This window comes from Colias croceus, chromosome 3 (assembly GCF_905220415.1).
Source record: "Colias croceus chromosome 3, ilColCroc2.1".
NCBI classification, from domain to species: domain Eukaryota; kingdom Metazoa; phylum Arthropoda; class Insecta; order Lepidoptera; family Pieridae; genus Colias; species Colias croceus.
Window position 1 is genome coordinate 7,582,958 of NC_059539.1, and position 10,444 is coordinate 7,593,401.

General features: G+C 33.8%; 2 protein-coding genes across 3 annotated transcripts in view; one reads left to right on the forward strand and one right to left on the reverse strand.

Annotated features, from left to right (window-relative positions):
* Positions 1 to 659, forward strand: part of LOC123705773 (chitin synthase chs-2) — a 27,255-nt gene extending 26,596 nt beyond the window's left edge. For both annotated transcript variants that reach the window (XM_045654778.1, XM_045654777.1), the window contains exon 23: positions 46 to 659. In XM_045654778.1, the coding sequence (XP_045510734.1) occupies positions 46 to 243 (198 nt within the window). In that variant the 3' untranslated portion in view covers positions 244 to 659. The remainder of the gene's footprint in view (positions 1 to 45) is intronic.
* On the reverse strand, positions 652 to 2,503 carry LOC123705775 (COP9 signalosome complex subunit 8). The gene is made up of 4 exons (XM_045654779.1): positions 2,301 to 2,503; positions 2,111 to 2,181; positions 1,716 to 1,897; positions 652 to 1,253 (listed from the first exon to the last, which is right to left on the reverse strand). Exons 1-4 carry the CDS (start codon positions 2,352 to 2,354, stop codon positions 1,003 to 1,005), a joined length of 558 nt encoding a protein of 185 aa, XP_045510735.1. The 5' UTR covers positions 2,355 to 2,503; the 3' UTR covers positions 652 to 1,002.
* Between the last annotated feature and the right edge of the window lie 7,941 nt (positions 2,504 to 10,444).

Below are 10,444 nucleotides of genomic sequence, written 5' to 3' on the forward strand. Positions count from 1 at the left end.
TGCAAAAAGTGTTACAATAATAATGCATGCAATTTTTAATTTCAGTTGAACAACAACCACGGTGTTGGACCACGCCACCGAACTTCGACGGCCAACATTTCAGTGAAAGACGTTTTCGGAGAACCAAATGGTGGAATGGTCAACAGAGGTTACGAGACCACCCTAGGGGATGAAGACGACAGCAATTCTATGAGATTGCAGCCGAGACAGAACCAAGTCTCATTCCAAACAAGATTTCAGTGAACATCAACTGTAGGGTAGACGATAGCAAACCATAACGTTCTATCAGACGCATCTAAATATGTATATGTATTTCTTTTATCTTACTGAAATATGTTCTGTTCCAAAAGTTTGCTATCACTACTAACGGAAGATGCTAAATTACGAAATATATCAACGCCTAGTTAATGCAATCGTGGATACTCATTTTAGAATAGTTACTATTTACTGAAATTAATTCTTAGGACATTATGACTACTTGTGATATTTTAAGAGATTTGTCTGAATTTTTTTATGACATAGAAACACAATTACATAATAATTGTGTCGATTCTGAATTATTATTTTATATTAAATGTATAAGAATGTACACTGCCACATGAACTTTACAATGAATAATTTTTATATGACATATCTAAATAAATAAAATAATTTTGAAAGTTGTTCTTTTATTTTATTAATATTTCAATGTGCTTCCGTTGTACATAGTTTCAAATTATTCCATGTTTTGAGCAACTAGACTGATCAGACTCAGTTTATATCACTCTGTATTTTCATATAGATGAAATTTATATTGAATTGCATTGTTGCTTACCACATTGACTTTTTGTATTACCAAAACGACTGTTAATTTTTTAAATTAAAAGCAAATGACGTAAACTACAGTGTGCGATAAAGCAAAGTAGACAATGTTATAAATCTAATGAAAATAAACCATTGATTGAGGGTCTTTTCCTCTAGTGTAGATGTTACATCTTACAATCTGTTTACAAATAAAGTGGCTTAGTTTTCTAAAAATGATACAAATTCTGTGAGTTTGAAAAGCTGGTCTTCACTGGAAGTATGCAATGGTGCGGGCTGGACTGGAGGCGCTGGGTTCACAGTGACCCCATCATCATTTATCTCCCACTTTCGATCCCTGCATATTTGTAGAACTGCTTCCTTGCTCAAGCCAGTCATTGAGACAACAGTCTCTATAGAAATGGAACTGTATGACCGTCCTATCAAAGTGAATGCTGTTTCACGAACTTTTTCTGTAAGATAATTTAAATTGTATAAGATTCTATATTAGTGTATAAAAATGTTATTCTATTGGATAATTTGGATTTAAAAGTCTTTACTGAAATTTTGTTTTCAACAACACCTTAGGTATTATGTAAATGGCAGTAATTAATAAAGCAATCTATGGAAGATCCTGGTAAAGGTAGTTCTTATGTTTATTATGTCATTATAACAAACTGCTATGATCGTAAAAGTTATAAACCTATGAAATTATATTGCATCTTTTTAAATGTCACACAATATTATTAATATTGTTTTCAACCTACCTGTAACCTAGCATATACCAGACCACAACCTATTTTTTTTCTTTAAAAATGAAAGCAAAATTATGTAGTAATTTGTGTCAAAGGGCAGCTAACTTCATACCAATTTACATATTCTGATTTATAACAGAATTATTAGCCTTATTTAATATTCTTAAATATGTATTTTACCTTCTAATGCCCTCATTATAGTAGCAACTGGTTCAACCCAATGGTACGCAGCAAGGGCTTGGTAAGTTCGCGGCAGATCTTTTTTCCACATTTTCTGTCCAACTGTCCATACGGCTGCTAATTCTGGATTGCTTGATGTTATGTTCTGAGGTATTCTTTTCCATAGAAATTTTGCATTACATCTACAAAACAATTATTATAATCACTTCAAACTATGATCAAAATAGCAATTACTTACCATTATTATCTAAGCATCTTTTTGATAGGTATCAACCAACTTTTGAAATTTAGAAATATACTCCAATGTATGAAATAAAATTAAGTCACAGTAATTTAAAAAGAAAATTAGAAATAAGATTAAGAACCATTTTTTTTTGTGTTATTTAGATACTTACAGATCATTCTGATATAAATATATTGCTAGTAATTGTGCATAATTGGCTGCTGAAGTAACTCCGTTAGGGGCCTGCAAATTGATAAAAAATCTACTTTATTTTTGTATTTATTGGTTCTTAAAAGCGTAATAACTTATTTGGATATTAATATCTACTACTTCTGCCTAGATGTGTGATAATGTTAACTCACCTCAAGCTCCTGTTTTTCTAAATCTAAACAAAGCTTATCAAAGTTCGTAATCATAATTTTAATATTTAGCACTTCTGGGGCAGTATAGAATTAAAATGATGATAAACACAATGCTTTATTTAAATCTGTAATGTTAATTGTTATCCAAAATAAAAAATTCGGCACCAAACCCGAGGAATATAGGTACACAAAAACATATGTCAGACACGATCTGTCATATGTCACTTGTCAGCTACAGGCTGTCATACTCGTCTGTCATAAGCTTTTTTATTAAGATATATAATAGCCTGGTAACGAGACCTTTAGGCTAATATCATATGCTGTAGCCGCGCGCCGGTAGCACAAAGATCTGGTCAGATTACAACTAAATATACCTACAATAGTTTTCGGAAGAACGAGAACCGAAAGATAGTTCCACACTGAAAGAAGAAACGAATCGCCTAGTGCGTAGGTGGGATGAAAATGAAAAGCCGAGTCACCCAATGAATTTTGTAACACGCCTAGCAGTAGTTACGCTGCCGCGTGCCAGTTGTAAGAAAAAAGAAGCATGCTTCCACTTCCCACTGCAAAAATAATTTCATTAGATTAGTGTACGGATGCCTTTCCACCTGAGATGTGCTATGCTGTTGTTGCTGCAGATAGATGCGTATTATCGACCAATCATATTCATTATTACACATAGCGTAGCACAGTTGGAAACGGTCTCAGTTAAGACATGCTTTTTATCCTGGATAAAAAAAAGATTCGTGCTATGAATGTGTGCTATAGATGCGTGCTATGGTTGCGTGCTATGGATGTGTGCTATAGACGCGTGCTCTGGATACGTGCTATGTGTAGAGCGCCTACTATCAATAGGTACATCGAGATGCGCATCTAACTCTCACTGCTACATAGCTTAGCATTGGTGGAAACGGTCACATACCTAGCTTCATAGCTCTTACATTTTCGTAGCAAAGCAACAAAGTATATCTCTGATGGAACTGGCCACCCACAGCTACCCAACTTATTTACAAAATCCGTCACTGATTTAGTGAATATTGTACCTAACCACTTCTTAAGTCTAGTATGTAGATATGAGTGAATTTTTGTCATCTAGTTACCTATGTATCTATTCTATCAAATCATCATCATCATCATCATCAGCTCATATAAGTTCCCACTGCTGCAGGGATACGGGCCTCCTGTGAGAGTATCTATAATCTATCAAATAAAAAATCTAAAAATAAAAACAGCTTTGAATAGAATTTGCCTAACTATTTCCTTTTTGTCCATTTACCTACCATTAAAAATAAAGAAAATAAAACGCTTTATATTAAATAAAAGTATTTTAAACACTATACTTTTCTATGATTGACTCATGTACTTCGTCATCGTGTGCTTTGTTTACTACAGCAATGCATACCTATTTTCATTTAATGGGTAACCAGGTAGTTTACTACCGATAAAGCTTTCCATAATAAATATTTATACTTTTTAAAATATTACTTAAGGGTATCAGCCATAGGTATCAGCAGTAGGTCCTCCTCTACTTATATCACCTAGGTATATCACCTTCTGGCGGTTCTGCTCAAGTACCTACTTGAATACCTATCATATAATTATACTATTTCACAGTAATGTTGCATAGACTTGAGTTGTGACCTGGTTTTTATAATTGAATTTCACGGCTATTGATCGAGGGCTTGGGCGGGCTTGCTCTAGTCAACTTGTCTGCTCGCTTGCATCACAAATCACAATGTTGATGGACTGACTGACACGCTGAGTCACTCCACAATATTGTCGCTTATAATGCTAATTTTCTCGCTAAACACGTACCAATTTGCATCTTAATGCTCTTTGTGTTACCGAAGGCTTAGATATTTGTTTCAGGTTTATATTTAATGATGGCTGATGCATAATTTGATAGTAAGGAAATTAGCATAAAACTATTGTGAGTGAAGAAAGTCTTTGAATAAGTATCTATAGGTACCAAAATATATCTAAGTATTATCGTTTCAGTACTTACACCTAAAGCAATGAAAGCACCCATTAAAAAATATTAAAAACATTGTACTTTTCTATCGATTTTATAATTGACCAAAACATAGGTATATCTAATAATGGAAAAATACCCAAGCAAATGATTAAAAGCCAACCTTGGGAGACTTTCAAAATTTGTTAAAATGAATGCAAGAATTAGATAATGATTTTGATTATTCTGTCTTTTTTAAAATGCATATAAAGCTATACCTATACTATACCTACCTATAAATCAGGCTTATTTATAGATAGGGGCCTAAAAACTCTGCTATAAGCACCAATCACCATATAAATACCTATGCAATGAAAATTATATGTTTTTGGAAACACAATCAGGTGTATGACGAATAGGTATATATACCTAGCATGAATAATTATTAAAGTTATCTCAGTATACTTATATCTTAATTAATGAGTGGCTAAACTAAAAATTGTTTCGTACGATGAAATAAAACTGCCGGATGGCAAAGCATAATTTACAGCTTTATTACTAATGCTGAGTCATTCATTTTGAAATAGGTCTGCTCTACTCGTAATAAGGAATTGACCTATCTAATAGTAGGTACCTACCTAATTATTTTGCACAAGGTGCTTTGAAGAACTCGTCACTTTCACTTATTATTTGATTGTCCAATGAAAATGTTGTCACGCTCTGTCGGTAACCAATGGGCATGTCTAGCGCCCCGCCTTGAGGGATAGGCGGGCGTTGGTCCAAATAACCGCTGTCGTGTGCTTCTGTGTTTGGTCTAAGGTTTGGTCCCACGGTCAAGAATTGTATACAATTCACATTTGCCGAAGCATACAAATCTGTAGGTTGCACATTATATATTCAGTATTCAATTATTTTGCCTGTAGAATAGTAGCATAGGTCATTAAGATTACTATTAGGTACCTACGTACTATCGCGCTGTAGGTAAGCTTCACTATGCAAATTTCCATCTACAATTTCAGCGTCTTTTTGTCTTTTTATACTTAATTATTACAATTTGGCAAATACGGAAATAATAGATTAGCAGAGCACGCTCAGCTTCTACAGAAAAATAATAGAGAAATAAAATAAAAAAATCCATATTAAGTAACTAGATAAGTACTAATTACCTACTATGTAAAAAATATTCATTTTAATTACAGAGTCATAAAATAAAAATATCATTCATCTATTACAATCTGTACGAAACTTTGTAAGTAGGTACCTATAGGTAGGTATTATTATGGTGCTCAATGCTCATGGAGTCTATAATATATTTAGGTACCTTTACCAACAACAGCATAGGTACCTTTTGGTGTGTGGGTGGTGGTGTTAAGTATCAGATCATAAAATTAGTTTGGAATAATTTTCTCGTTCACCCAATATATATTTTCTCCTGGTTCTTTTTAAAGACAGATCCAGTAGACTAAGTTATGGCATACTCATCCATGCATAGAGATAATTATTCTATAAATTAATACCTAAACGCGGCTGGTTGTTTCATGTTTGGCTAATCTGTAAACATGTGTTTACAAAATTGTTTTGTATCAATATTAGCATTTGTAATGTTGTAGTTGGCCGGGTACGACAGAAATATCGCAACACTGTCAGATTGCCGGTTGGCCCGAGTGACCCGAGGCAAGAGGTCGACACTCGGCCCTCGCGTTGGCCACTGAGCCGACAGCGCTGTGCAAAATCGCTAATTATATTCAATCGCTTTTTCGCTTCAAACTATTGTTGAGGAACAATTTTGCCATATAAAGTGGCTCAGGAAACATTACGATGCCATGTACCTAGGAACTTAAACAATATTGAATTTAAATAGAAAATTTGAAAAATAGCTACAATATTGGATAGAGTAGATAAGCATTTATTCACATAGGTTTACCTACGTTTTATAAATATCTTATCGGCATACTAATTTGATTTATAATTTCAACCCTGTACCTATGTTCATTGTTCATAATATGAACGATGCCTGTTATTAATCAAGCTCATTTCCAGTCAGAAGGGGGACCCTCGATACCTAGTTAGTAGAAGGAATACTTATTAGTATCTCACCAAGGTATCTAATTACAAGTCGGGTCTAAGTACCTCTTCGGAAACAAGCTAAATGAATTTGCATGTTGGGTAAAGATAAGCAAATTAATTTAGTAGTTACCGGTTTATGGGTCATCTGAACGAGTCACAGCGAAACTTGCAATGAAGAAAGATTTTGCAGAAAATATATAATTGCAAAATAATTGTAGTATGTGTTTGCGCTGGGTGAAATTTTTTAAATGGCCCAAAATTCGCACACAAAGGTTTCAATGCGTTCAAAACTTAATGGGCACTAATTAATACAATTAGCTCACGGCAAATTGCACATAAGACTGAAATAATGAGCGTAAATTGAGGCGACTTTACACTTCTGATTTATTGTCTTGCACTTGCTTGGATTCGTCGAAAGAGAAAACGGACCAGAGTTCAGAAAATATTACGAGCGGAATACGAAATTGATAATGAATATTCATAAAAACTTAATCACAGGCCTCTGTTGTCTTTCCAGAAATAATAAAATACTAGGTATTTTATGATATTTTATACCTATCTACGGTAAGGCAACATTTGAACCACATCCTGATTTATAAGAAAAATATCTACAAAAAAACTTGTTTATCCATTTTCCATAACACAAACGCAAATATAGGTACGTAAGAAAATAGAATTTATAGGTAATAGGACTACCTAATTATAACATAGATTGTGATGTAAATGATACATTTATTGATATCTATTTAGTTTAAAACAGCAATTTTAATATTTAATATCTCATTAAAAATATTTTCGTAACTAATAGCCATGTTATCGTATAATATAACTAGTCAAATTTCGATTCACTTCCAGTGTTACGCCTAGGCGAACCATCTGTCTCATTAATTTCGATGCCGCTTTAATGGTGCTTTCACCAGCAATCAAATTACCATAAATAAAGAGTACGCTATACTAGAAATATTTAGTATGTTCCCTGTAGGTTATGTTATGATTAATTTTCATTAACAAATATGTTTAATTATTATTAGGTTCCAATAATCTTTAATATATATAAATCTCGTGTCACAATGTTTGTCCTCAATGGACTCCTAAACCACTTAACCGATTTTAATAAAATTCGCACACCATGTGCAGTTCGATCCAACTTGAGAGATAGGATAGTTTAAATCTCAAATCGTTTTAGAGAAAGCGGGCGAAGCCGCTGGCGTTAAGCTAGTTAAATTATAAGTAACAATTTTGAAAGTTCCTATAAAGTATATAAACAATAAACATAAATCAGGATGAAAAGTACCTAGTGCACGAAATTATATTATATGATAATATTGTATGTAGATATAATTGTATTAATATTTCGTAGCAGAAAAAACACTTGGTAAGTATAGGTAGGTACCAAAATATTAAATAATAGAAGCAGGTTAAGAAAATTATTTCCCTATTTCATATATGAATTTATTATCCAACAACCTATATAGACAATCAAACATTGTCCTATATATCCAACAGGGACGTTTTTTTAAGTTGTTATTACCTCCATTACTCGAGTCTGGCTTCATATGATTTTCACTTATAATACCACAAGAGCTTCAAAATTATCGGGTATTTTCCGATAGGTTCGTTGCAAACAAATGAAGGAGTCAAGTTTTTAGTCAAGGATAAAAAATCACGAGCGCGAAGCGCGAGTGATTTTTCCTGAAAAACTTGACGACTTTATTTGTTTGCAGGGAACCTTGAGGGAAATGCCAGATAATTTTGAAGCTCGTGTGGTATTCGGGAGATTATTTTTCCGTCCCAAATGTCGGCCAATATAATTTCACAATTGAATTCAACCTGTCAGTTTGACGTCAACGACCAGAGAAAATTTTCAAAAAATTATCAGTATAATACCATGTAGGTTGTACCACGTGACGTCGAATGGTGCAATTCTATTGGTCGATATTTGGGTCAGAAAAATAATCTAAATTAATTTGAATAAAAAATGAAGAGTAAGAAACTAAATGAGGCCTCCATTTTTTTTCTTTTAAAGCGTATGATGAATTGTAACTTTTTAAATATTTATTTATTTTAAATTTGTTCAGGGCTATAGTTGACGAAGATGGACATTGGACACCCACTATAAATACTATTGCATATATATTTTATTATTTATTATCAATCAGTTTATAATTCAACACCAGCGTCCCACATGAGCCAGCTCGTTATTGGACAAGTATTTATCATCGTTAACAATGTGTTGTAATGCACATGAAGGTTATATGTCTATTTATCTCCAAAACTTAAATGATAAAAAATAAAATGACCGTCAAATGATGGAGCATTTGTATGCGCAAACAGTCACCATTAAGGTTTGACAGTTTGAGCGATCGGCGAGGCAGCTCCCCGCAAGATCGTCGACACTGTTTCTAAACAATGGTCCATAACACTATCTGCCATCAAAACAAAAATGCCGCTTAATTGGATCCGCAAAACATTGTCCACCTTGAACTGATGCTTTAATATAATTTAAGTGGTAGTCAATTAGGTATAAATGATAATATTTAGATAGGTTATAGGAACATATAATATAAAAAGCTCTGCCAAAAGCTGTAGTAATAATGTGAACCCAGCCGAGACACTAATGGGCAATTATGATTATTTCAGAAGGCAGAAAAATTACTCTACATAATTGGTGATTAGATCATACATAATAGGTATACATCAAAATCGAAAAGTTATTCTTAGTACCAAAATAATTTATTAATGTTATTTACTTGTTAAACTTTGTTTGCTGTATTCTGCCCGTTGACGTTTATGCTCTGCGTCTGTTTTCATTTCTCTTTATACTCATTCTATAATACACACACCGGCACAATTAGCGGAACAGAAACAGAATACGCGAGAACATCGTCTGGGATTTGAACGAATGGCAGCAGGTTCTCTTTACTGATGAGTGCAGAGTTCTTTTAAAACAGATCGATGGGAGACAGCAAATATGGAGACACAGAATAGAACGCCAAATATAGTCTAATTTTGAACACACAGTGGCTTATGGTGGCGGCTCGATTATGGTTTGGGGAGGGATATGTTTGAGAGCTCGCACGGAGTTAGTGATAGTCACAGGAGGGACCATGACAGCAGATAAATACATCAGAGACATTTAAGAAGAACATGTTGTACCATTTGCCCCATTTATTGGTGACGACTTTATTCTAATGCAAGATAATGCTCGTGCTCATAGTGCACAATCGGTACAGGCATATCTGAGCTACGTAGGTATACCGGTGATGCAGTGGCCAGCAAATTCCCCCGATATGAATCCGATAAAGCATGTCTGGGACTTGCTAAAAAGAAGGGTTAAATCCAGAATGCCACCCCCAACAATCTGTATGAACTTGGAAACGCATTACTTGAGGAGTGAGAGCGGTTGCCTCAAGAAATCATCGATAACATAATCTGTAGCAAGCCCAGACGAATGGAAACCGTAATCAGAGCAAGAGGGGGAAACACTCGTTATTAATTTTACTTTAATTTTATTGTCAAATCATTGTGCCGGTGTGTATATATTAATATACACACCGATAGGACGATAGGACGATTTTGGCAGTTGGTTTGAACAGACGTCTAAAATGTTGTACACCTAGCCAAACAAGTTTAAATATTTATTTAAAAATGAGTGATAAAGAAATTATAATTAATGAAGTACTATGTTATATTTGTAATCGAATAGATGTTATTGATGAACAAGCAATAACTCAAATATGTACGTCGAGTTTTTCGGAAAAAGAAATAGAAAGTGCGAAGGCGGTTATTTGTGAGAATTTGGGAACAAGAATCACTACAAGAAAGGGCGAAACAAGGTCAGTCAAAAATGTCCAGGACATTATTAAGATTTTAAAAGACACCGAACCCGATAACTTACCGATTTTTGTAGCAAAAGATTTACACAAAATTCCACCAGTAACGTTCGATCACTTAGATGACACTAAAATTTTAAAAGAGCTAACTTCCCTAAGATCGGAAGTTTCGTTTATGAAAATGAACATGGTTGTAAAAAATGAAATATCTAAAATTCAAAACGATATGGTCACAATAAAAACGGAAATTTTTAATCAACGCAAACCTTTGTGCAGTACTGTACAACAATCAT

Excerpts from the sequence above, each read along its gene's own strand:
- LOC123705775 (XM_045654779.1), bottom strand. The coding sequence starts at position 2,354 with ATGATTACGAACTTTGATAAGCTTTGTTTAGATTTAGAAAAACAGGAG. Across the intron at positions 2,182-2,300 it reads TAGAAAAACAGGAGCTTGAG|GCCCCTAACGGAGTTACTTC; the intron begins GTGAGTTAACAT and ends ATCAATTTGCAG. Across the intron at positions 1,254-1,715 it reads TATAATGAGGGCATTAGAAG|AAAAAGTTCGTGAAACAGCA; the intron begins GTAAAATACATA and ends ATTATCTTACAG.